General features: G+C 41.1%; 1 protein-coding gene across 1 annotated transcript in view; it reads right to left on the minus strand.

Moving 5' to 3' along the window:
- Positions 1–2,958: 2,958 nt before the first annotated feature.
- The window catches only part of PEX11G (peroxisomal biogenesis factor 11 gamma), a 31,370-nt gene continuing 6,356 nt past the window's right edge, over positions 2,959–27,972 (minus strand). The window contains exons 3-5 of the mRNA XM_073636857.1: positions 21,194–21,372; positions 7,174–7,224; positions 2,959–5,551 (exon numbers count right to left, since the gene is read on the minus strand). Of these exons, the coding sequence (XP_073492958.1) occupies positions 5,326–5,551; positions 7,174–7,224; positions 21,194–21,372 (456 nt within the window). The 3' untranslated portion in view covers positions 2,959–5,325. The remainder of the gene's footprint in view (positions 5,552–7,173; positions 7,225–21,193; positions 21,373–27,972) is intronic.

Raw genomic sequence — 27,972 nt, forward strand, 5'->3', positions numbered from 1 at the left:
ACATTTATCACTAATAATTCTTACACAGTGCAAACGTAGACTATACAGACTAAAATACAGCACATTTAGTACAGGGGTTCCTTTTTGGAGCAAAATATTATGTAAAGATAGCCTCTTTTCGGTAAAGCCACAACCCTTTGTATGACGAGTAATGTAAATTGGCTACAACACAAAATAAGTTTGGTGCAAGTCATTAAAGACAGGTTTAATAAATTTCCCCTACATTTTTTAGCACAAGATATGGAACATTAGCACTTTTCACGGAGGCCATACTCTTCATCAGGGAAGGTGGAGGAAGTGCCTACAGCACAAATATGGTGCAAGTCAAGGCCCCTTTTCCCATGAAGTGAGATTAACATCTCATCTCATCTGTGGTCTGAGGGGTCTCTCAAGGGGTGGCATTTTGGTTCACACTACAGGGGCAGAAGAGTATCAATCAACTCTCCCCTCCGGCGTACAGAGGCGTAATGAAGTCACCTAATCATGTGGCTGACATCACTGATGTGCCGCAGAGGCAGTAAAGATGGCAAGGAAGGTAAACCCTCCATAGTGGCAAAGATACTAGGAAATGTATTGTAGAAGGAGGGAGTGAAGTGGGCAATAGTGTGAGTGCACAGTATGGTTGGGACAAAATGCAGAGGTTGTGTGTGAGGGGGACACAGTATAGAGAGGCGACAGTGTGAACACACAATATAGAGAGGTGGTTATGTGAGATAGTATGGAGATGGGGACTTATAGACGATACAGTGTGAGGGCACAGTGTGGAGATGGGGGCAGCATGAAGTGGTGACAGTGTGGAGGTAATAGTCTAGAAGGGCAAACAGTGTGATGACTGCAGTTCATAAGGGGGGGCAATGTGGCAGCTGTAGTTGATAAGTGGGGATGGTTTGATGGATTTATTTCATAAAGATGGACAGTGTGGAGGAAATAATTTAGAGGAGAGGACAGTGTGGAGAAAATGTTCCTTAAAATGGTCAGTTTAGGGGTCATATTTTCTGTATTTTCAGTGAGGTTTATTATTCGGGGGGCACAGCATGGGCAGATATTTTTTATACAGGGGACATTATAATGACATTTTTAAGGAGTTTTAGGTTCATACAAAACAAATGTATGTGGGAGGAGCTGACATTGCAATTGATCACTGTACTGAGCTTGGTGATGTATACATGTACTGACAATGCTTCTGGTGCAGTGTTCAAGTACGGCTTGTGGTTCTGTATACATATACTAATTGTGTTTCTGGTGCTGCATTCATGTACTGATGATGATGATGATGATGGATAGCTCACATCTTCTAGAACCAGTTAATGCTTTAATGCCACACAGCCAGCTATACTGATGTAGATGGCAGAAGATAAAATCAGCCAAGCAGGGTACTGTACGAGAGGAGAGTGCACAGAATCAAGGGCGGGCATATAATTGGTGCAACGTGTGCAGCTGCACAGAGGCCCAAGATGTAAGGGGGCCCAATTTCACCTTCAAAGCAGCAAGCAGGTCCAGTCACAGACACAGAGAAGGGCCATGTAATGTTATTACACAGGAAGCATCTTCTGTTTGTATCCGCCGCTGAAGCATAAGGTGAATTTTACACTTCGCTTCAACTGTCTCAGATTTGAAGAGTGCCTTCTCCAAACTTCATGTTTCAGCTCCTTACATAGATATTCAATAGAATTTAGATCATAGAAGGCCACTTCACGATAGTCCAATTCTTTGCTCTTAGCCATTCTTGAACATTTTTAGCTGTGTGTTTTGGGTCATTATCCTGCTGGAGGACCCATGACCTTCGGTTCAGACCAAACTTTCTGACACTGGGCAGCACAATTCACTCCAGAATGCCTTGATATTGGGATTACATTGTACCCTCCACAAATTCAAGATACCTTAAGCCCCAAAATATTACAGAGACTCCTAAATGTTTCACAGTAAATACAATGTTCTATTCTTTGTATGCTTCATTTCTGCATCTGTTAGCTAATGCAATTTGCAAAAAGCTCAAATTTTGTCTCATGTGTACAAAAAACATTTGCCCAGAAGCTTTGTGGCTTGTCAATATCCATTTTGGTAAATTCCAGCACCGCTTTTTTATGATTTGCATTCAACAGTGGTTTCCTCTACAGTTATCTTCTACTTTGACCTAGACAGTGATGGATGGTGCAATCGGACACGGATGTACCTTGACCTTGGATTTCACCTCTAATCTCTTTGGAAATTATTCTGGGCTCTTCGGTTACCATTCGTATTATCCATCTGTTCAATTTGTAATCAATTTTCTTCTTGCGGTCACATACAGGGAGGTTGATTACAGTCCCATAGACTTTAAAACGTCTGAATAATATTTTCAACTGTAGTAACCGGAACATCAAGCTGTTTGGAGATTGTCTTATAGCCTTTACCTTTAACATATTGTCTATAATTTTCTTTCTAATCTCCTGAGACAACGCTCTCCTTCACTTTCTTAGGTCCATGTTCAGTGTGGTACACATCAAGATACCAAACAGCACAATGACTACTTTTCACCCTCCAAATAGCCAGATTGACCAACTACAAGTTTGTAGACAACTGTGATGCCAATTACAGAACAAAGCTTAGTTTCACATGTCCCTATGGTCAAACTATTTTCAATCATTTCGAAGGGTACCATCATTTTTGTCCAAGCTATTTCATTAGTTTTTTTTCTATTGAATCACAAATCAAAACAAATTGTCATTAGTTGATATTCTGTAAATTTAAATTAAAAATAAGTTTTGTCAGTTTCAAGTTGTTTCAGTGACAATTGTGGGTACCAACAATTGCGTCCATGTGTATATGCTTGGAGATTTACTTTATTCAAAGTGATGAGGTGCAAAGAAGCTGAAGAAGATGAATTGAGTATTTAGAAAATGGCGCCACCTAGTGGTGATTATATGTAAACATTCCTTCTTTAGCAAATCAAAACTGAATAATTATTTTAGAAAGCAATTAAATAACATTGTGGCTTTTATTTCTGAAAAAATACATTGTTTATTAAAATCATGTAAATTTCATAAAGAAAATTTATAAGAGCAAATATTAAACAATATGGACAGCTTTGGGGGCATAATTATATTTTTTTTAACTTAAACACCTATACTTTTGGCCATAAATCAATTTTGTAAATGAGTTTCATTAAAGAGAACCTATGGCTAGATTAATGTTGCCAGAACCATGGGCAGAATAAATCAGACACTGGTTGCGCAATTGCACCCAGGTATGTGTTACTCTGAAACGAGATGGCATTTCTCAGATAAGTGTAAAAAGCTGTCTGGGGACTATAGTGAGAGACTTGACTAGTCCGATGCTGGCGGCCGGCTTAACACTGCCCTGCCACAGCTGTTTGACAGGTCTCCAAGAACACATTATTAACTGGAGCACTGCACGAAGAAGTCCGCCAGGGATTACTCCAGTCATCAGATTACTACAGTCTTTCCCCATCGTCTCTTGCTGGCTATACAACTCCAGTCTCTCCCCATCGTCTCTTGCTGGCTATACAACTATGTTTTGCAATCGTTCATCCAGGCTCTGATTCATACTGCCGTAGTTTGGGAATCTTGAATTTAGTGACAGGTTCCTTTTAAATTGTTTGCATTGTCTGCCTCTTATTGCTGGCTGCAGATGGAGTTTTCTGAGAATCAGCCAGTGAGCTTGCTCCTACAGTAGAGTCTTTATGCGGATTCTTGACCACATACCACATTAAAGATGAGCTGAAAATGAATCAGCTAATAGGAGTTCAGAATGAGACACACAAGAGAAAAGGTGCATTTTTTTTTACAGCAATAACAGTAAAAGTGCAACATCTTCCTACAATTTAACCTTTTCACCTCGGGGCGATTTTCCGTTTTCGTTTTCCTGTCCTCTTCTTCTAAGAGCCATAACTTTTTTTTATTTTTTTGCGGGACGAGTTGTACTTTTGAATGACACCATTCATTCTACCACATAGTGTACTGGAAAACAATTCCAAGTTCGGTGAAACTGCACAGAAACGTGCAATTCCACAATAGGTTTTTTTTATTTTTTTTTTATTTACCATATTCACCTTATGGCAAAAATAACATGGCAATATGGTTCCCCAGATCAGTACAAGTACTCAGATGGCAAATGTGTATAGTTTTTTTCTTTTATTTAATTGGTGAAAAAAAATTAAGAAATTTGTCCCTCCCAAAAAAATTTCACTTTTGTCGCCATTTTCCCCGAGACCCAAAACATTCTCATTTTTCAGGCTCTGGGGCTGGGTGAAGGCTTATTTTTTTGTGCCCTGAGCTGATGTTTTTATTGATACCATTTTGGTTTAGATACAATGTTTATTGATTGCCTCTTATTGCAATGTTGCGGCAACCAAAAAAAATGTTGTTTACCGATTGGATTAATTTACTTTATATTTTGATAGATTGGACATTTCTGAACGCAGCGATACCAAATGTGTATTTTTTTTTTAATGGGGCAAAAGGGGGGTGATTTGAACTTGTTTTTTTTATAACTTTTTTATTTTTACTGTATTTAATAGTCTGATCACCTGCGCTATACATAGCATTCCCGAAAAATGACGGTGGCTGTGTGAGATGTCAGCCAGAGGGAAACGGGTCACAGAAAAGAGCGACCTGTCAATCACTGGCAGGAGACCGGCACTGGTTGGAGAAAGGGGCCAGACAACATGGAGAGCTGTAAGAGCAGCTCTCTCTACACTTACGCGAAGAATTCACCAATGGATTATGTGACAACGTAGAAACAGACATAATATAAAGCTATGGAAGTAATCATCATTACAGGTACTTTACTGTGATGATGTTACTTTGTCTTAAAAACCGGCTGACAAGATTCTCTTTAAATGGTCTTTACCTGGTTTCATCAGTGTTTTGGTTGTTTTTTTTTTTTACATTATGGGTATGATTTTCCTTTTTCAGCTTAATTCATCACTTTGACTTTTGGAAATGTTGCAGAATTTTTGCGCAATTGTACTCCAAGTACCTTAGTGGAGTGCAAAATGTAAGTTCACTTTTGAGCACTTACTTGAAAACTACCGTACGACATATTAGAGGATTGTGGGACTTTTTGCTCTAAAAAGATGCAAAAATAGTAAAAGCTGAAAAAAAAAAAAAGGATTTGATTTTGCACAAAATGCATCAACTCGCGTGGGCCATATTGAAGAATTTGGCGCAACAAAATATGTGAACGAAGACCAGAGTTGAGAAATAATCTCTGGTTTCGGATTTTTATCGACTTTGGCACAAATCCTAAACCCCGAGTCCATGACTAGTATGCCAAGATTGTAAGTAGGTAGTTCGACGTCATAATTCACTTCTGTCTTTGACGTTAGACTCCTGCAGAGCTTCCTCCAACGGCGGTCTGGTAGATTCCAATTATGGAAGAAATTGTCCCCATCAGACCAACCAGCCATGTAGGAAAGCATCCCCCCCATAAAAAACCAGGGGGCATCCAGTGGACAGCATTAACTAGGTCAGAGAAACAGCTGATAATACACAAAAGTTCTGATCTCATCTGGAACTTGATTTCTCCTCGGCTCTTTGGAGGATCGTCCCTGCAAAACAAAGGGTTGTCAAAATAAAAGCAAGAAGTACTTCCCCAAAGGACCAAATTCCTTATAAGACCCTGGGGGTCTGACTGCTGGGTTCCCCAAAGATCCTGAGAGCCTCCTATGTAATAGAGCAGTAGTTCACATGTGTGACCACCCCTCTGTGCACTTCTGTGGGACTAAAGAGGTTTCGATCATTGGCTAGAAGTGACTCTCCCTGAGGATAGGCGATAGATGCACGGTGAGTTGTGTACTCCATGCAGCATACTTACTTTCAAAGGAGTTTAGGAAAGTTCAAGTTTTATTCAGAAAAATATATACCATCAATTTAAGGTCAACATTTATGGAAAAACAGTGAGAACTGTGATGTTCTCGTACCTTTCCATGGTTTTCTCCCCTATATAAAGGCCCCAATATACTAGGTTAAACTTTCTAAACTTGCCAACTTTGGTGTAAATGGGCAACTATCTGAAGTGTATAATGGCTTCCGGAGTCTAACCCAATAGATGATGTTGGCGGAAGATAAGGGTCGAACAGGTTAAAATTAAACAATCAATCCTGAGATATCTTGTTTTAGTCTCTGTATTGAAAGCATCTCAGCCGAGATGAGCGTTCACGTGTATGGAGGAGTCAGGAGAGTTAGCTGTGGGCTGATAAGCTCACTGACGGATTCTCTGTTAACTCATTCAGCAGTCCACTGTAATGCAGAGATGTAGAGAGACAGCTGTTGGGCCAATGGGCTCACTGATGGATTCACAGTTATCTCATTTTGCTGTTTAATGTCATATAAAGATTAAACCAAACGTTTCAAAGCTTTTTTTTTTTAAAATGAGACTCCACATTTCAGAAATTACTTTTTACCAATAGATTTATGGTGGCGATCGCTGCTGTTACAGGTAGATGGCAGCTATGTATTACAAGTAGTATCTGCCCTGTATAGAGCAGGCCCAGCTCATGAGCCCGCGGCATACATGCTGTCAGGGTGCGTGAAAAGGTTAATGTTAAGTGTGTGGGGACAGCTCTGCCATCCCATGAGGTCTGCTCACAAGGGAACAAAAGTCGGATTAGGGCATTGCTAACTCCTTGTTCCCCTAGAGCTAGGCACGGACATAGGAGGAGATGGAAATTCAGCAGCCAGATATGCTGGGCTCCTGATTATGGGGAGGCGGGTGGAGAGGGCTGCCTAGCTGAAGTATACAGCCGGCTTTATTCTGTTACATCAGGCAAAATAGAACTCTAAGTGGAACAATTCTAAACAAACTTCTGTATCTACATATTACAATAACGCTCTTATTAGAGCGCCCCCTGCTGTTCTTTGGAACGTCCAGCTCGTCTGTCACTGGCACAAGTCCAGTAGCTCAGTGACACTGTCTCTATGATTCCCGCTAATGTGTAGGCCAGCCAATAAGAACCTGGCATCTGACCAGCACTGGGCACATTACACAGAAGGCCTGAGAAGGAATGAAAAGCCCACCAGGGGGCGCCATAACAAGTGTGTAATAGTAATATCTAGGCATTCTTGTTTCATGTGATATGCCAGAGCAACATATGTAATTGTGGCACAACCCTTTCCATCATGTGGAAGAGGGCACAATGCAGATAACAGCCTCCAGTCATATTCCACTTACTTAGAATGTTTCCCTTTGCTTCGTATTAGCATTATTAATGTTCTTAAAGATCTACAAATGAAAAGAAATGAAAGTTGAGTGAGGAGAGGGCAAATTAATAAGCCGAAATTGAAGCACAAGTATTTAAAATAAAAGATAAAACCCGACAACTGTGTTTCATGATTTGCAACATATTTATTATGTATATTAGACACTTTCTGCTCCTTGCCTGGTGAGGCTGCGTTCCTTCACTAAAGGGGTTTAATAATAAAAAAAAGGGGGTGGGGTGTCAAAGTTTACCATACAACACCATGTTCCAAGAATACTTAAAGTTTAGGCACAAATTTCTGGCACAAAGTCAGCTGATAGCTGGAGTAAACTTACACTACACAGTGTAAAGATGCATCAAATTTATCATTTATTTTGGCACAAAAGTCTGCAGTCACTTTATCCGACGGCAGACTCGTGAATTCTCACAGTGCGCATAGCACTCACTGTGAAGATTCTCCATGGCCAAGTAAACGCAAGCATATTCCGACTAGACGTGTGTGGCCTTGCTCAACGCAAGTGAACTGAGTGAAGCTGCACACGTCTAGTCAGAAGTGTGCATATTGCATACCTGCGGTCAAATGACCTGTAGATCTTGGCGCCGACACCGGAGAATCCTGACAGTGTGCAGTGACAGAGTGACTTCAGATTTTTGTGTCAAACCTGGATAACCCCTTTAAATTTGGTGCATTTTAAAAATGCTTAAGTCTCAGTTTGTGCTTTCTAAACATTAGACAGCATTGATATACAGTTATATGAAAAAGTTTGGGCACCCCTATTAATCTTAAGCTTAATGTTTTATAAAAATTGGTGTTTTTGCAACAGCTATTTCAGTTTGATATATGTAATAACTGTTGGACACAGTAATGTTTCTGCCTTGAAATGAGGTTTATTGTACTAACAGAAAATGTGCAATCTGCATTCAAACAAAATTTGACAGGTGCATAAGTATGGGCACCCCACCAGAAAAGTGACATTAATATTTAGTAGATCCTCCTTTTGCAAAAATAACAGCCTCTAGTCGCTTCCTGTAGCTTTTAATGAGTTCCTGGATCCTGGGTGAAGGTATTTTTGACCATTCCTCTTTACAAAACAATTCCAGTTCAGTTAAGTTTGATGGTCGCCAAGCATGGACAGCCCTCTTCATATGATCCCACAGATGTTCAATGATATTCAGATCTGGGGACTGGGATGGCCATTCCAGAACATTGTAATTGTTCCTCTGCATGAATGCCTGAGTAGATTTGGAGCAGTGTTTTGGATCATTGTCTTGCTGAAAGATCCATCCCCTGCGTAACTTCAACTTTATCACTGATTGTAAAACATTATTGTCAAGAATCTGCTGATACTGAGTGGAATCCATGCATCCCTCAACTTTAACAAGATTCCCGGTGCCGGCATTGGCCACACAGCCCCAAAGCATGATGGAACCTCCACCAAATTTTACTGTGGGTAGCAAGTGTTTTTCTTGGAATGCTGTGTTTTTTTGCCGCCATGCATAACGCCTTTTTGTATGACCAAACAACTCAATCTTGGTTTCATCAGTCCACAGGACCTTCTTCCAAAAAAAAAATTGGCTTCTCCAAATGTGCTCTTGCATACCTCAGCCGACTCTGTTTGTGGCGTGCTTGCAGAAACGGCTTCTTTCGCATCACTCTCCCATACAGCTTCTCCTTGTGCAAAGTGCGTTGTATAGTTGACCGATGCACAGTGACACCATCTGCAGCAAGTTGATGCTGCAGCTCTCTGGAGGTGGTCTGAGGATTGTCCTTGACTGATCTCACCATTCTTCTTCTCTGCCTTTCTGATGTTTTTCTTGGCCTGCCACTTCTGGCCTTAACAAGAACTGTCCCTGTGTTCTTCCATTTCCTTACTATGTTCCTCACAGTGGAAATTGACAGGTTAAATCTCTGAGACAGCTTTTTGTATCCTTCACCTGAACAACTATGTTGAATAATCTTTGTTTTCAGATAATTTGACAGTTGTTTTGAGGAGCCCATGATGCCACTCTTCAGAGGAGATTCAAACAGGAGAACAACTTGCAAGTGGCCACTTTAAGTAGCTTTTCTCATGATTGCATACACCTGGCTATGAAGTTCAAAGCTCAATGAGGTTACAAAACCAAAAAAAGTGCTTTAGTAAGTCAGTAAAAAGTAGGTAGGAGTATTTAAAACAAGAAAATGATAAGGGTGCCCATACTTATGCACCTGTCAAATTTTGTTTGAATGCAGATTGCACATTTTCTGTTAGTACAATAAACCTCATTTCAAGGCAGAAACATTACTGTGTCCAACAGTTATTACATATATCAAACTGAAATAGCTGTTGCAAAAACACCAATTTTTATAAAACATTAAGCTTAAGATTAATAGGGGTGCCCAAACTTTTTCATATAACTGTATACAGTGGGGAAAAAATTATTTAGTCAGCCACCAATTGTGCAAGTTCTCTCACTTAAAAAGATGAGAGAGGCCTGTAATTGACATCATCGGTAGACCTCAACTATGAGAGACAAAATGAGAAAACAAGTCCTGAAAATCCCATTGTCTGATTTGGAAAGAATTTTTTTCCAAATTTTGGTTGAAAATAAGTATTTGGTCAATTACAAAAGTTCATCTCAATACTTTGTTATATATCCTTTATTGGCAATGACAGAGGTCAAACTTTTCTGTAAGTCTTCACAAGGTTGGCACACACTGTTGCTGGTATGTTGGCCCATTCTTCCATGCAGTTCTCCTCTAGAGAAGTGATGTTTTGGGGCGGTCGCTGGGAAACACGGACTTTCAACTCCCTCCAAAGGTTTTCTATAGGGTTTAGATATGGAGACTGGCTAGGCCACTCCAGGACCTTGAAATGCTTCTTAAGAAGCCACTCCTTCCTTGCCCTGGCGGTGTGCTTAGGATCATGGTCATGCTGAAAGACCCATCATCTCCAATGCCCTTGCTGATGGAAGGAGGTTTGCACTCAAAATCTCACGATACATGGCCCCATTCATTCTTCCATGTACACGGATCAGTCGTCCTGGTCCCTTGGCAGAGAAACAGCCCCAAAGCATGATGTTGCCACCCCCATGCTTCACAGTAGGTATGGTGTTCTTTGGATGCAACTCAGCATTCTTTCTCCTCCAAACACGACAAGTTGTGTTTCTACCAAACAGTTCTACTTTGGTTTCATCTGACCATATGACATTCTCCCAGTACTCTTCTGGATCATCCAAATGTTCTCTAGCAAACTTCAGACGGGCCCGGACATGTAATGGCTTAAGCAGTGGGATATGTCTGGCACTGCAGGATCTGAGTCCCTGGTGGCGTAGTGTGTTACTGATGGTAGGCTGCGTAACGTTGGTCCCAGCTCTCTGCAGGTCATTCACTAGGTCCCCCCGTGTGGTTCTGGGATTTTTGCTCACCGTTCTTGAGATCATTTTGACCCCACGGGGTGAGATCTTGTGTGGAGCCCCAAATCGAGGGAGATTATCAGTGGTCTTGTATGTCTTCCATTTTCTAATTATTGCTCCCACAGTTGATTTATTCACACCAAGCTGCTTGCCTAATGCAGATTCAGTCTTCCCAGCCTGGTGCAGGGCTACAATTTTGTTTCTGGTGTCCTTCGACAGCTCTTTGGTCCTCACCATAGTGGAGTTTGGAGTGTGACTGTTTGAGGTTGCGGACAGGTGTCTTTTATACTGATAACAAGTTCACACAGGTGCCAGTACTACAGGTAATGAGTGGAGGACAGAGCAGCCTCTTAAAGAAGAAGTTACAGGTCTGTGAGAGCCAGAAATCTTGCTTGTTTGTAATTGACCAAATACTTATTTTCCACCAAATTTAAAAAAAACTTCTTTCCAAATCAGACAATGTGATTTTCAGGATTTGTTTTCACATTTTGTCTCTCATAGTTGAGGTCTACCGATGATGTCAATTACAGGCCTCTCTCATCTTTTTAAGTGGGAGAACTTGCACAATTGGTGGCTGACTAAATACTTTTTTCCCCACTGTATGTGCCTATAGTGTATATCAAAGAATCCCCTGTAAGTGTCATTGTCTAATATTAATATTTACATAATAATGATGTTTTCATGTATTAATTTTATCACTGTAAGTTGTTCTGCAGTTTTTGACCCGGCACTGCCACCCAGTGTTTGGCTCAGTACATTGCATATTGATGTCTTATACAGCTCTGGGGCACTAGCCTCCTCTCCATATACTTTAAATATCTGGGTTTTTGTGCTTGAATGAAAACATTTATATTTTTGATTTCTGCTTTATGTGATGGACTTATTGGCTATGGTATAGGAAACGTACTGATAAGTATGCCATATAGTGTCAGCAGGTATGGATAGGCTCCACTGCATTCTGGGAACAGAGGTTAAGCAATTGGCAGCCCATTTTTTTTTATCTCTCTTAATCTAACTAGTTTTGAGATAATTTTTCAGTCTACAAATAGTCTTTTCTTATGTAATTAACAAGGACACTTTGCTGCTCCCCAAAGATCTAATTTTTGCACACTATACACAATACCCACACTACAGTCATAATCTACGCAAGAAGTGGAAATCCTTTGCTTTAATTAAAGGGGTTTTCCCACGATCAGAAGTTGATTTTAATCAATAGTTCCTAGAATGATAATAAGTTCCACAATTGAAGTACAAATTACACAGTACACCGCAGGGGCACATTTATAGGATTATCTCAGCACAGGAACATGTTATTTAAACACATCTAATTGTGGAAGTTATTATTATTCCAAGATCTATTGATTAAAATGAATTTTCATTCATGGGAAAACCCCTTTACCTCCAAGGTGGTTTGCAAGTTAGTGACCGGTCCAAATTTTACAATTCTGACCATTATCACTTTATGAGGTATTAACTCTGGAAAGCTACAACGGATCCCCCTGATTCTGAGATTGTTTTTTCGTGACATATTGTACTTCATGATAGTGGTAACATTTCTTCAATATCACTTGCGTTTATTTGTGAAAAAAAAAAAAATCGGAAATTTGGTGAAAATTTTGCAATTTTCAAACTTTGAATTTTTATGCCCTTAAATCAGAGAGATATGTCACACAAAATAGTTAATAAATAACATTTCCCACATCTCTACTTTACATAAGCATTACATTACATTGTTAGGAAGTTATAAGGGTTAAAAGTTGACCAGCGATTTCTCATTTTTCCAACAAAATGTACAAACCCATTTTTATTTTTTTTATTTTTTTTAGGGACCACGTCACATTTGAAGTGACTTTGCGGGGCCTTTATGACAGAAAATACCCACAAGTGACACCATTCTAAAAACTGCACACCTCAAGGTGCTCAAAACCACATTCAAGAACTTTATTAACCCTTCAGGTGCTTCACAGGAATTTTTGGAATGTGAAAGAACAAAATGAACATTTAACTTTTTTCACAAAAATGTTACTTTAGACCCAATTTTTTTTATTTTTGCAGGGGTTACAGGAAAACCACTGTTTGGGCGCACAGCAGGGCTCAGAAGGGAAGGAGCACCATTTGACTTTTTGAATGTAAAATTTGCTTTAATAATTAGCGGACGCTATGTTGCGTTTGGGGAGCCCCTGATGTGCCTAAACAGTGGAAACCCCCCACAAGTGACACCATTTTTGAAACTACACCCATCAGGGAACTTATCTAGATATGCGGCGAGCACCCTGAACCGCCAGGTACTTCGCAGAAGTTTACAACGTGAAAATTTTATTTTTACGGCTCTACATTTTTCCCACAAAAATGTTTTTCAGCCTCCAATTTTGCATTTTCATAAGGGTAACAGGTGAAATTGCACCATGCCATTTGTTGTGCAATTTCTCCTGAGTAAGCAGATACCCCATATGCGGGGGAAAACCACTATTTGGGTACACTGCAGGGTTCGGAAGGGAAGGAGCACCATTTGACTTTTTGAATGTAAAATTTCCTTGAATAATTAGCGGATGCCATGTCGTGTTTGGAGAGCCCCTGATGTGCCTAAACAGTGGAAACCTTCCACAAGTGACCCCATTTTGGAAACTACACCCCTCAAGGATTTTATCAAGGGGTATAGAGAACATTTTGAACCCAGAGGTACGACACCAAATTTGATAACGTTAGGTCATCATGCTGAATAAGTTGTCATTAGTCTTGAACAAGTGCTCGTTACTTGAGTTTGCATCGGGTACTCGGGTATGCACCAAGTATCGCGGGTGCTCGAGTGACATGTTCGAGTCCCCGTCCGCATGTTTCACGGTTACCCGAGCACCCGATGCAAACTCAAGTAGCGAACACTTGCGCTCAACACTAGTCGCCATATCGACGTCATTTTTTTTTTTCTTTACTTTTGAAAAAATCCCAACCTCAACACAACCCTAACCCTAGCCCTAACACAACCCTAGAGTTTATTTTTACGCTTTTCCTCGTGGGGTATAAGTGATTAGACGACTTTATTCTTTGGGTCGATTACAGCGTTGCCAGATTCATATCGGGTTTTTATGATTGACAGCTGTCACACACTAAAAAAACATTTTTTTTGCAAAGACTAGTCTTTGCATCGCCATATTTTGAGAGCTATAATTTTTCCATATTTCAGCCGACAGTCATGTGACGGCTTGTTTTTTGCGGGACAAGTTGATGTTTTTATTGGTACCATTTTCGGGCACGTGACATTTTTTGATCACTTTCTATTCCGATTTTTGGGAGGCGGAATAAACAAAAACCAACAATTCCGGAATTGTTTTTTTTATGCCATCCCGCATTTGGTAAAATTGATGAGGCAGCTTTATTGTTCAGGTCAGTACGTTTACAGCGGTACCACATTTATATCTTTTTTATGTTTTGGCGCTTTTACACAAAAACTATTTTATAAAAAAAAATAAAAAATTTTGTATCGCTTTATTCTGAGAGCTAGAACTTTTTTATTCTTCGGCTGACGGAGCTGTATCGCGGCTTGTTTTTTGCGGAACAAGATGTCGTTTTCAGCGGTACCATTTTTATTTAAGTTTGACTTTTTGATTGAGTTTTATTCCATTTTTTGTTCGGCGGTATAATGACTAAGCATCATTTTTTATTTATTTTTTTACCGTGTTCACTAAAGGGGTTAACTAGTAGGTCAGGTCGCTCCGGACGCAGCGATACTAAATGTGTACTTTTATTGTTTTTTTTTTCCATAATAATATTTATGGGTACAGTATATTTTTATTTTTTGGGGATTTTTTTTTTTTTTTTAAATATTTTTACAATTTTATTTTATTTTTTAAAAATATTTTCCACTTTCTGAATCTTTTTTTTAGTTTTACACTTTGTCCCACTATGGGACTTTCACTTTTTGAAGGCAGATCGCTTGCACAGCATAGAAATGCTGCAGCAGCATGTCTGTGCTACGCAGGCTGTCAGCCCTGCAGACACAAGTTAGTTAGACCGCGCACTGAGCACAATCTAGCTAACTTCCTGCTGTCTGGTGACCACGATGTCGTCACCGGGTTGTGCTTACCTCTCCTTGATCCCAGAATGCAGCGATTGACTTCGATCGCAGCATTCGGGGGTTAATGTGCTGGAAGCGGTTCGGGCGTGAGCGCGTGATGCGTAGTAGTACGTACCTGGTCTAGTAGGCCCGAGCAAGTGCGACGTACTATTACTGATCACGTCAGAAAGGGGTTAATAATGATTTTGAGTTACGTAATAATTTCAGATGGAAGTTAGGTCAGAAGTCTAATAGTACAGTGACAAACTCCTGACAGATTGTTTCATCTTAAAAGGGGCATTCTCATCTCCATGACCCTATCCCAATATGTAGTAGGTGTAATAATAATAATAATAATAATAATAATAATGTCAAATACCTCTAATAAGAAATGTATTATAGTTCTTCTGATTCGCTATGTCACTTTCCTCAGGTGCAGGCATCGCAGGACCTTAGGAATCCATGGTTACGACCACTGATATAGTGAGTTAGCTAGTTGCTAGTGGTCGTAACCATGGAAACCTAAGGTCCTGCAATGCCTGAACATGAAGAAAGACATAGCAAATAAGAAAAACTATACTACATTTCTAATCAGAGGTATTTGGTAATATTATTAGTATTACACCTACCTCATATAGGGATAGGATATTGGAGATGGGAATACCCCTTTAATGTGTTATCAGAAAATGACCAATAGTTTAAATTATAGTATTTCTTGTTATATTCATTTTTCTTTAAATCACAGCTATGTTAAAATGCAAAAATCTTGAAATTTTTACACAGGCAATGGGGCTAATATTAGACTTGTACTTTCTATTCAATAGACTTTTCAGCAGTTACGGTATCATAAAATTACAATGGCAGGTAACATCTCTAGATACATTAGATAACATGGGATCCACCAATCACAGTAAGCGATTTGGCCACATCAGAGTGTAAAAGGAAAAGACTCAAATTTTGAAAAAAAAATAAACAAGCCAAACTATCAGCTTCCGGACCGCCCCACTCCTACTCTGCAGTGACGGTTTAAAATGCAACATGTAACTGAGGAGTCTCTTTACAAACAGGTGCTATATCTGCAGTAATAAGAAGCACTGACAGTGCTTCCTCCTCCATACTCCATATATACTAACTTCCTCCTCTATACCCAACAGTCAGGTGATTGCTGTGTATAAGGAGGGAGCAGGAGCTGCTGGGTCATAGGAAACACAGCCTGGAGCCAATAAATCAGCCCCAATTCAAGGAAAACAAGATGAAGATAAAAAGTATTTCAATATTGAAATGCCCCTCAAATGTTTTTTTATGACCTTAAAAATAAGTAAATAAAAAAGGACAGCCAAAAATATGAATATAAACTATATATATGTCACTGTCAATCTAAATAACTGCTACTAGCCCCACTAACATAAAAAAGTGTCCAATATAGAAAAATATGTTACAGTATGGGGGAACACATTTTTAAGTGTATTTTAGTGGTCCTGTGTAATCATAAAGATAAAAACAGCAAAAAGATATGACAGTGACATCAAAATTAACCCCCATGCTTCCAAAAAAAAAAAAAAAAAAAAGTTATAGTTCTTTAAATCGCATGTACAAAAGAAAAAAAAAAAAAGAAAAAAAAGTTCCCGGCCAGGAATGGGGGGTAAACGGCCCGGTATTGAACTGGTAAAACAATAGATTATTTTCTGATGACACATCTCCTTTAAAAGCATAACCGTCATTTTAATATTTATTACCTAAATCACTAGTACATGTAAAAATAATAAAACTTTGTAATATATCTTATGAGAGAAATCTGCTCCTTTCTTCCCCAGGACTAATCTGTCATTCTTCTCTGTACTCCGTGAAGATAAAACATTGTATTACTGAGATAGGAGATGGCAGCTGGTTCTCATACAATTGTATGTAGAACTGTAGCTGTCGTTTCCGGAGAACTTGCAGCAGAATGTCTGTGTATGTCTCCAACATCTCCCTCAATAAAATTTTAATAGCACCAACTGTAATTCTCAGTGATGGGAACAACTGTATACAGGTTTTACATATGAACTGAAAATGACAGATCAGTCCAGGGGGGAAAAGAAGCATATCACTCTGATAGGAAACTTTGTAATATATTGTATTTCCATGTGTACAATTCGATTATGAAACAAAACCTAAAACAACGGCTACTGTTCAAACATTGGTAGCTAAGGGTAATACACTATTAAATGTTTCAAATATGTGGGCCTAGCAGCTGGGAAGCCTACATATATCTGACCCTCACCATCATGCCCAGTGTCCCTGTCATCGGAGAGCTAACTTCTAGGCACAAAGAGTTGAACCAGTTTATTATAGGGTACCATCTAGAAAATCACTAGCAAATGGGCCACACACTGATCAAAATGTACAGCAAGACCCTGCCATTGTTTGTGTTTATCAATAGTGTCATTATGTATTGAATGTAGGCAGAATGCTGGAGAATAGCATCTGTAGAGAAGGCTGCCCATGCCCACCTCTATGGACTTACAGTGGTGGCCAAAAGTATTGGCACCCCTGCAATTCTGTCAGATAATACTCAGTTTCTTCCTGAAAATGATTGCAATCACAAATTCTTTGGTATTATTATCTTCATTTAATTTGTCTTCAATGAAAAAACACAAAAAGAATTGTCCTAAAGCCAAATTGGATACAATTCCACACCAAACCTAAAAAAAGGGGGTGGACAAAAGTATTGGCACCCTTTGAAAAATCATGTGATGCTTCTCTAATTCGTGTAATTAACAGCACCTGTAACTTACCTGTGGCACCTAACAGGTGTTGGCAATAACTAAATCACACTTGCAGCCAGTTAACATGGATTAAAGTTGACTCAACCTCTGTCCTGTGTCCTTGTGTGTACCACATTGAGCATGGAGAAAAGAAAGAAGACCAAAGAACTGTCTGAGGACTTGAGAAACCAAATTGTGAGGAAGCATGAGCAATCTCAAGGCTACAAGTCCATCTCCAAAGACCTGAATGTTCCTGTGTCTTCCGTGCGCAGTGTCATCAAGAAGTTTAAAGCCCATGGCACTGTGGCTAACCTCCCTAGATGTGGACGGAAAAGAAAAATTGACGAGAGATTTCAACGCAAGATTGTGCGGATGGTGGATAAAGAACCTCGACTAACATCCAAACAAGTTCAAGCTGCCCTGCAGTCCGAGGGTACAACAGTGTCAACCCGTACTATCCGTCGGCGTCTGAATGAAAAGGGACTGTATGGTAGGATACCCAGGAAGACCCCACTTCTTACCCCGAGACATAAAAAAGCCAGGCTGGAGTTTGCCAAAACTTACCTGACAAAGCCTAAAATGTTTTGGAAGAATGTTCTCTGGTCAGATAAGACAAAAGTAGAGCTTTTTGGGAAAAAAGCATCACCATAGAGTGTACAGGAAAAAAAAAAGAGGCATTCAAAGAAAAGAACACGGTCCCTACAGTCAAACATGGCGGAGGTTCCCTGATGTTTTGGGGTTGCTTTGCTGCCTCTGGCACTGGACTGCTTGACCGTGTGCATGGCATTATGAAGTCTGAAGACTACCAACAAATTTTGCAGCATAATGTAGGGCCCAGTGTGAGAAAGCTGGGTCTCCCTCAGAGGTCATGGGTCTTCCAGCAGGACAATGATCCAAAACTTCCAAAAGCACTATAAAATGGTTTGAGAGAAAGCACTGGAGACTTCTAACGTGGCCAAAAAGAGTCCAGACCTGAATCCCATAAAACACCTGTGGAGAGATCTCAAAATGGCAGTTTGGAGAAGGCACCCTTCAAATATCAGGGACCTGGAGCAGTTTGCCAAAGAAGAATGGTCTACAATTCCAGCAGAGCATTGTAAGAAACTCATTGATGGTTACCGGAAGCGGTTGTTCGCAGTTATTTTGGCTAAAGGTTGTGCAACCAAGTATTAGGCTGAGGGTGCCAATACTTTTGTCCGGCCCTTTTTTGGAGTTTTGTGTGAAATGATCAACGATTTGATTTTTGCTTCATTCTCTTTTGTGTTTTTTCATTGAAGACAAATTAAATGAAGAGAATAATACCAAAGAATTTGTGATTGCAATCATTTTCAGGAAGAAACTGAGTATTATCTGACAGAATTGAAGGGGTGCCAATACTTTTGGCCACCACTGTATATATACACAACCCCTGGCAAAAATTATGGAATCACCGGGCTCGGAGGATGTTCATTCAGTTGTTTAATGTTGTTGAAAAAAAAGCAGATCACAGACATGGCACAAAACTAAAGTCATTTCAAATGGCAACTTTAGGGCTTTAAGAAACACTAAAAGAAATCAAGATTAAAAAAGTGGTACTCAGTAAGGGTAATTTTTTTCAGACCAAGCAGAGGCAAAAAATTATGGAATCACGCAATTCTGAGGAAAAAATTATGGAATCATGAAAAACAAACACACAAAAGAACACTCCAATACATCACTAGTATTTTGTTGCACCACCTCTAGCTTTAATAACAGCTTGCAGTCTCTGAGGCATGGACTTAATGAGTGACAAACAGTACTCTTCATCAATCTGGCTCCAACTTTCTCTGATTGCTGTTGCCAGATCAGCTTTGCAGGTTGGAGCCTTGTCATGGACCATTTTCTTCAACTTCCACCAAAGATTTTCAATTGGATTGAGATCCGGACTATTTGCAGGCCATGACATTGACCTTATGCGTCTTCTTTCAAGGAATGTTTTCACAGCTTTTGCTCTATGGCAGGATGCATTGTCATCTTGAAAAATGATGTCATCATCCCCAAACATCCTTTCAATTGATGGGATAAGAAAACTGTCCAAAATATCAATGTAAAACTTGGGCATTTATTGAAGATGTAATGACAGCCATCTCCCCAGTGCCTTTATCTGACATGCAGCCCCATATCATCAATGACTGTGGAAATTTGCATGTTCTCTTCATGCAGTCATCTTTATAAATCTCATTGGCATGGCACCAAACAAAAGTTCCAGCATCATCACCTGGCCCAATGCAGATTCGTGATTCATCACTGAATATGACTTTCATCCAGTCATCCACAGTCCATGATTGCTTTTCCTTAGCCCATGGTAACCTTGTTTTTTTCTGTTTAGGTGTTAATGATGGCTTTTGTTTAGCTTTTCTGTATGTAAATCCCATTTCCTTTAGGCGGTTTCTTACAGTTCAGTCACAGACATTGACTCCAGTTTCCTCCCATTCGTTCCTCATTTGTTTTGTTGTGCATTTCCTGTTTTGGAGACATATTGCTTTAAGTTTCCAGTCTTGACGCTTTGATGTCTTCCTTGGTCTACCAGTATGTTTGCCTTTAACAACCTTCCCATGTTGTTTGTATTTGGTCCAGATTTTAGACACAGCTGACTGTGAACAACCAACATCTTTTGAAACATTGCGTGATGATTTACCTTCTTTTAAGAGTTTGATAATCCTCTCCTTTGTTTCAATTGACATCTCTCGTGTTGGAGCCATGATTCATGTCAGTCCACTTGGTGCAACAGCTCTCCACGATGTGGAGATGCAGACTAACGTGCAGATCTAATTTGATGCAGGTGTTAGTTTTGGAAATGAACATTTACAGGGCGATTCCATCATTTTTCCCCTCAGAATTGAGTGATTCCATCATTTTTTCCCTCTGCTTGGTCTGAAAAAAAATTACCCTTACTGAGTACCATATTTTTTAACTTGATTTCTTTTAGTGTTTCTTAAAGCCCTAAAGGTGTCATTTGAAATGACTTTAGTTTTGTGCCATGTCTGTGATCTGCTTTTTTTCAACAACATTAAACAACTGAATGAACATCCTCCGAGCCCGGTGATTCCATAATTTTTGCCAGGGGTTGTATATGGATATAGCTGAGCAATTGTGCCAAGCTGTTTTCAGAGCTCCCACAGAAGAGAGCTGGGTAGGTGGAAAACTTTCTGAGCTTAAATGCTACCCTTGTAAGGCCTCATTCACATGTCCGTGTTGCACATACATTTTTTTTCAGAGATAGAACACGCACCCATTATAAGCTATGGTGATAATCACATGTCCGTGTTATTATATGGACCGCATGTCCGTGTTATTATATGGACCGCATGTCCGTGTTATTATATGGACCGCATGTCCGTGTTATTATATGGACCGCATGTCCGTGTTACTATATGGACCGCATGTCCGTATTATTATATGGACCGCATGTCCGTGCAAAATACACGGAGACATGTCCGTTTTTCCCGGCAGCACGGATGAGAAGAGCCAATACAAGTTTATGGGTCTGTGAAAAACACTTACAACACACGGATGGCATCAGTGTACAATCTGTATGCTGTCCATGTTTCACATTGTAAACATATAGGAGAAGCTTTGTAATGTTTTTATTTCTTTATCCATATGTGAAAAACACCGATGACACACTGTTGGTAAAAACAGATGCAATGATGACACACTGATGGTAAAAACGGACACACAGACCATACACTGATGGTAAAAAAGGATACAAGGATGACACACTGATGGTAAAAATGGACACATATTATATATGTTAAAGCAACAGACTGTGAAATGACCTACCGTATAATCCCCACCACAAGTGAAAGACCCCAAAGGGCTGTGCTGGCTGCCCACCACTTATCAGACTTGATGTGAATAACTCCAGCATCTGCTGCCCAGGCCATATGCTCACATGGATAGTAGAGCTGGTCAAATATGTTGCCCAAAACAGAGATCCATCTGATCAGACAGTCCTTCTCCTAATAGTAGACACAAAGATTTTAAAATTTTTTACATTCTGTGATCTAACCAAAATATGCCTAGCAAACACCATGGAGATAGGATGCATAGGCGTAAAGAAAAGATCAACAGCAAACAGACAGAAAGAAGGTCTGCAAAGCATAAGAAGTATATACACAGGACCAATGGTAACATGTAAAAACACAAGGATTATTGGTCACTAGCAGATCTGCAAATATTCTAACATAATTATCCTATTAGATGAAATGAAGGCTGAAATGTTCCGATATAAATACATATTCCGATATAAATACATATTTCAGCCTCTGTTCTATATATGGATATAGAACAGAAGGAAAGCTACATGTTGGCAAATAAATGGTCACAGGTTTGTCGATATAGAGAAGTATTTTAACGGCTTTTTCATATGTTGCATTCCTAAGGCTATGTTCACACGTTGCGTTTTTGCTACTTTTTATGCAAATTAGAAGCAGCTTTTTATAGTACCAGCAGAAGCTAAAAGATTTCAGAAATCTCATGCACACACATTGGGTTCTTTCTGACTGAATTGGAAGACTACAGCATGTCACTCCTTTAGTGGTTTTTCACCCATAGAAAGCAATGGGTAGTACAAAAAAGCAGCAAAAATATTGTCATCAGTTTTTGCAGCGTTTTTAGTGAAAAAAAACACATGTACAGCAAGATGAGAAAATCACAAAAATAAAGGAGTTTCCGAAGTTGAATCCATAATGTCTTGGTATCGTCACCTGAGATGGCGGTTAGGATTAGTACAGTTTAATTAAATTATTTATTACTTTAACCCCTTCGCAACCCTGGGATTTTCCGTTTTTGCTTTTTCGTTTTTTGCTGCTCCCCTTGGTCCCAGAGTCATAGCGTTTTTATTTTTTGGTCAATATGGCCATGTGAGGGCTTATTTTTTGCGGGATGAGTTGTACTTTTGAACGACATTACTGGTTTTACCATATCGTGTACGGGAAAAAAATTCCAAGTGCGGTGAAATTGCAAAAAAAGTGCAATACCACAGATGTTTTTTTTACCACATTCACTGAATACTAAAACTGACCTGCAATTATTATTCTCCAGGTCATTACGAGTTCGTAGACACCAAACATGTATAGGTTCTTTTTTATTTAAGTGGTGAAAATAAACTCCAAAGTTCGCTAAAAAAAAAAAAAAAATGGCGCCATTTTTCAAGACCCGTAGCGTCTCCATTTCTCGGGATCTGGGGCTAGGTGAGGGCTTATTTTTTGCGTGCCGAGTTGAAGTTTTTATTGATACCATTTTGGGGTTGATCCGATGTTTTGTTTGCCCGTTATTGCAATGCTGTGGCGACCAAAAAAACGTAATTCTGGCATTTAGAATTTTTTTCTCATTACGCCATTTACCGATCGGATTCATTCTTTTTTCATATTGATAGATCGGGCGATTCTGAACGCGGCGATACCAAATATGTGTATGTGGTTTTTTTTTTAATTATTTTATTTTGAATGGGGCGAAAGGGGGGTGATTTAAACTTTTATATTTTTACATTTTTTTTTATATTTTTAAAAACATTTTTTTACACTTTTTGCTTGCTTCTATAGTCTCCATAGGAGACTAGAAGCAGCACTTGTCTGATCGCCTCTGCTACATAGAGGCGATCAGACATGACAACCACTGGAGTCTGCTGCAGACCCAGACTTGTCATGCCCACGCATCCGTGACCCGCGATCACGTGACGGGGTTACCAATGGGCGCTTCCGGGGCGGCGATGTTAAATGCTGCAGTCAGAGATTGACAGCGGCATTTAACATGTTAACAGCAGCGGGTGGATTGCGATTCCATCCGCGGCTGTTGCGGGCACATGTCAGCTGTAATAATCAGCTGACATGTGCCCGGTTCAGTGTGGGCTCAGCGCCGGATCCCGCGCCATTGTGTCGGCGGCGTGATGGAGGAAGGGCTTATTCACATGGCTGGGAGATGATCCTATACGTCTGTCTGTGCCATCTACATATAGAACAGATTCAGCTATGTAAAAATCCTGCTGCAGGAACACTAAGGGGCCGATGGCGTGCGATGTACCGAGTTCATTAAGGGGCACATCTTCTCTGTGGCGCCAGGAATATTACTCTAGGCATAGACTGGAGTAGCATTTCTGATGTAAGCAAGGCTGACACTTTTGCTAAATTCTATGGGTGCATTTTGCGTTGTGCAAGACATGCGGTACTTTTCAAGGCATTTTAGGGCACTTTTTTAGCATAAAAACGGTGATAAATTGGCCCCTAAATGTAGAAAATGCATATTATTTTCCTATAATTCCAGCTACACGACACTTTTGACATCTGACAGGTCAATGGAGCCCTATGGATACATTCAGCAGGTATGTTGTGAATATAGTGTCATAAATGGTCAATAAAAGAGGATATTTCAAGAATATACATTGATGGTCTATCCTGTACCTCACACTTTAATACTGGGAGACAGAGGGTGCCACTGATGTGGTGTCCATCGCTCTCCTGCCAGTACACGGCCACCAGGTGTCATGCACCTGTCCTATTAGAATAGGAGGCATGCTCAGTGCCTGCCGCTACCTCCAAGTGGCCAACTGACCCCTATCGATTCAGAAGTGAAATGTGCTGGATAGCCCGTAAGGGTGTGACTGCTCTAGTCTTACCATAATGACTGACATTTTTGCTGATTAAGCTACAGCATGCACTTCCATATTCTAGGTAGAATATATCAGTATGTGCGGCTGTGGCTGGTACTGCAGTAGAAGCTTTGTGCTTGTCAGAAGGCAGCCAGCACTGCAGTGTGAAGACCAGATAACCAAGGAGGCCCAAATATACTAAACTAAGATCTGGGAATTCTGCTAAATCTTAATAGGAACCGCCAGCAATCTAAAATGTATGATATGGATATCAGGGGGAACAAAAAACTGGCATGTGGGACACAAATGCCGCAGATGTCAGATGAAGGGGTTTTATAGCATAACACAGAACATACAAGTCAAACTCAGAAGGAAGAGGAGGTATTTATTTATTTTAATGCAGGACTAGTGTTGAGCATTCCGATACTGTAATATCGGGTATCGGCCGATATTCGCGGTATCGGAGTTCCGATACTGAGTTCCGATATTTTTACATTATCGGATACCGGAATCGGAAGTTCCCATAATGCCTGCGCTCTGCAGTGTCTCTGAAGGATGACAAGTTGGATGGCAGCGCTCAGCTGCGATCCAGCCTGTCATCAGAATGCCATCCCAGCGTGGGAGAATTCTCCTGATTGTTTAAAAGCCTGCGGCTTTTTACCGCCCGCCGGCTTTTAAACAGTCACTCAGCCCCATACTGCTTCCCCGAAGCCTCCCACCCCGATCCTCCGCTCCCCTCGCCACCTCCCATCCCGATCGTAAGTTAGGACCGGGCGGGGAGCACAGCACCAAGGAGCGGGGAGCGAAGGACCCGGGCGGGGAAGCCGGCAGTGAAAAGACTTCACCGCCGGCTTTCCCGTTCTGTGCTGCGCTTTCCCGCCGGTTATTTCAAATGAACAGCTGAGGTATCAGGTGATGCCGATCAGCTGTTCATTTGAAGTAGCCGTGGTGCCCTCAGAGGGTTCATGTGAGTTCATGCTTGACTGCATGAACTCACATGAACTTTCCCACGGCCGCACAGGTCAGCCTCACCTCCCAGACGATCAGACCCGTCATGATTGGTGTGTGCGGGTGTCTGTGCGATGTCTGCGTGCAGGCAGACATAGGCTGATGTGACACTACTACTCCCATCGGCCTATGTCTGTCCCCCGTCCACTCGTGCCAGCAGGATCAGCTCGATGGGAGCAGTAGTTCCTATCAGCCGGATCCTGCTATTTAAATTGCCCTACTGTGTCCCCAATAAATTTTAAATACATTTCATTGGTGGCCAGTGGTTACCTAAAATAAATTAGTTTATACATTACCTGTCCCCTCCGATCGCCACCTAAAATAAAGTAAAAAATAAAAAAACTACACCTATACTCACCTAGACACCTAATTCCCCGAAGCCATCGATCTCCTGTAATAAAATATAAAATAATAAACCACAACCTTATCCTTACCGCTCCGTAGTAGTCCACGAGTGTCCCACGATGATCTCCAGTTTAGAGCAGCCACATAGAATGTGACCACTCTGAACCGCTGCCGCCGCTAGAATGATGGGGCCGTAAAGCAGCCCGTCATTCGCCGGAGTTCAGGCAGCGCTGCTCCGGTTAGCTGCTTTACGGGCCTGCTGTACCGTGAGAAATTCCCACGGTACAGCATTGCTGTAAAGGAGGTCTCCGGAGCTGCGCTGCCTGAATGCACTCCGGTGACCTCAGTCAGTGGCTCCCGCTGCCGGGAGCAGACGTGTTCCCGGCAGCGTGAGCTTACAGCAGCCATGCACAGCTGTCACCACCTCCAGATGTGACAGCTGTGCATGGGAGATCAGCGCAGTAACGTGGACAGGTAACTATTTTTTTTTAGTAAACTAAGAATTAAATTAAATGGTGTGGTTTATTTCAAATAAATTATTTTTTTCTGGGTGTAGTGTGTTTTTTCTTTTTAACACTTTGTAGGTTAGTAATGGGGGTGTCTTATAGACGCCCATCATTACTAACCTGGGCTTCATGGCAGCTGGCGCAGACATAAACCCCAACCCTATTACCCCCTGCCACCGCACCAGGGCAGCGTGGAAGAGCGAGGCTAAGTGCCAGAATTGATGCATCCTATGAATGCGCCATTTCTGGGGCGGCTGATGGTTGGTGTTTCTAGCCTGGGAGGGGGCCAATATTCATGGCACCCTTCCTGGGCTATTAATATCAGCCCCCAGCTGTCTGCCTAGCCTTTGCTAGCTATTAAAATAGGGGGGACCCCAAGTCATTTTTTTTGGGGGGGGGGGGGGGCTCCCATTTTAATAGCTAGTAAAGGCTAGGTATTCAGCTGGAGGCTGATATTAGTAGTCTGGGAAGCTCCGTGGGTATTACCCCCTTCCCAGGCTTCAAACATCTGCCCCAGCCGTCTGCTTAACCTCCGCTAGAGACTAAAATTATGGGGGATCCCACGCCAATTTTTTTTAAATAAATCCTTTATTTTAACACTAAATGACACTTGAGGGGTTAATAAAGATGCAGTCCCTAAATTATTATTTATTTTTTAATTAATTTTTACCAAAAATTTTGACGTGGGCTTTGCCATATTTTTGTATGCCAGCCAGATACAGAATCCAGGAACGGGCTGCCCCCAACTCCCAGCTGCCTATTTGTACCTGGCCGGACACAACAATATAGGGAAGCCTTTTTTTTAATTATTTCATGAATTTCATGAAATAAGTTTAAAAAAAAAAAAAATACGTGGGGCTTCGCCCTAATTTTGTGTCCAGCCAGGTACAACTAAGCAGCTGGGGGCTGGAATCTACAGCGCAGGGTGGCCCAAGCTTTGTGGGCCCCCCCTGCTGCGAACTGCAGTCCGCAGCCACACCAGAAAATGTTGCGTTCATAGAAGCGCCATCTTCTGGCGCTGTATCCAGCTCATCCAGGGCCCTGGTGCGGTGGCTCACTGGGTAATAAAGGGGTTAGGGCCAACTTTGTATTATCCGCTGGCCCTAAGCCCGAAATTCAAGGGGTCACGCCAATATCAGACATGACCACTATGAATTTCTAGTAAAGTATTTAAAAAAAAACACAACACCCAGAATAAAGTCCTTTAATTGAAATAAAGACACAATTCTTTATTGTTCTAAATTAAACTCTACTTACCATCACGCCCATTCCAGCTGAAGCCAACGATCTCCTGCAATAAAAGAAAAATAATAAAGCCACATCATCCTTACCTTTCCATGGTTCCCAGGACAGCTTCAGCTCTGCTACATCGAGATGACAGGCTGGACCGCAGCAGAACGCTGCCATCCAGCCTGTCATCCCGCAGACACTGAGAAGTGCAGGCTTGCTTGCGCTCCTCAGTGTCAGGCTGTGACGGCATCCCGATGAGCCGAGTCTCTCACGCTCACCGCATGCGCAGGAGAATTCTCCCACGCTGTCAGTGACGTGCATGAGGTGAGCCGAGTTCATTGGACATGACCTCGGCTCATCTGGATGCCGTCACAGCCAGACACTGAGGAGCGCAAGCAAGCCTGCGCTTCTCAGTGTCCGCGGGATGATAGGCTGGATGGCAGCGTTCTGCTGCGGTCTAGCCTGTCATCTCGATGTAGCAGGGCTGAAGCTGTCCTGGGAACCATGGAAAGGTAAGGATGATGTTGTTTTATTTTATTTTTATTACAGGAGATCGTTGGCTTCAGCTGGAATGGGCGTGATGGTAAGTATGGTTTAATTTAGAACAATAAAGAATTGTGTCTTTATTTCAATGAAAGGACTTTATTCTGGGTGTTTGTGGTTTTTTTTAACTTTGACTATGGGGTTAGTAATGGGGGTGTCTTATAGACGCCTCTCCATTACTAACCTGGGCTTGATGTCAGCTGGCAGTATAAGCTGACATCAACCCCAGCCCTATTACCCCACTGCCACCGCTACAGGGCAGTGGGAAGAGCGAGGCTAAGTGCCAGAATTGACGCATCCTATGGATGCGCCATTTCTGGGGCGCACTGACGGCTGGTGTT

This window comes from Phyllobates terribilis, unplaced genomic scaffold (genome assembly GCF_046119375.1).
Source record: "Phyllobates terribilis strain yellow unplaced genomic scaffold, ASM4611937v1 Scaffold_1__5_contigs__length_1240528914, whole genome shotgun sequence".
NCBI lineage: Eukaryota > Metazoa > Chordata > Amphibia > Anura > Dendrobatidae > Phyllobates > Phyllobates terribilis.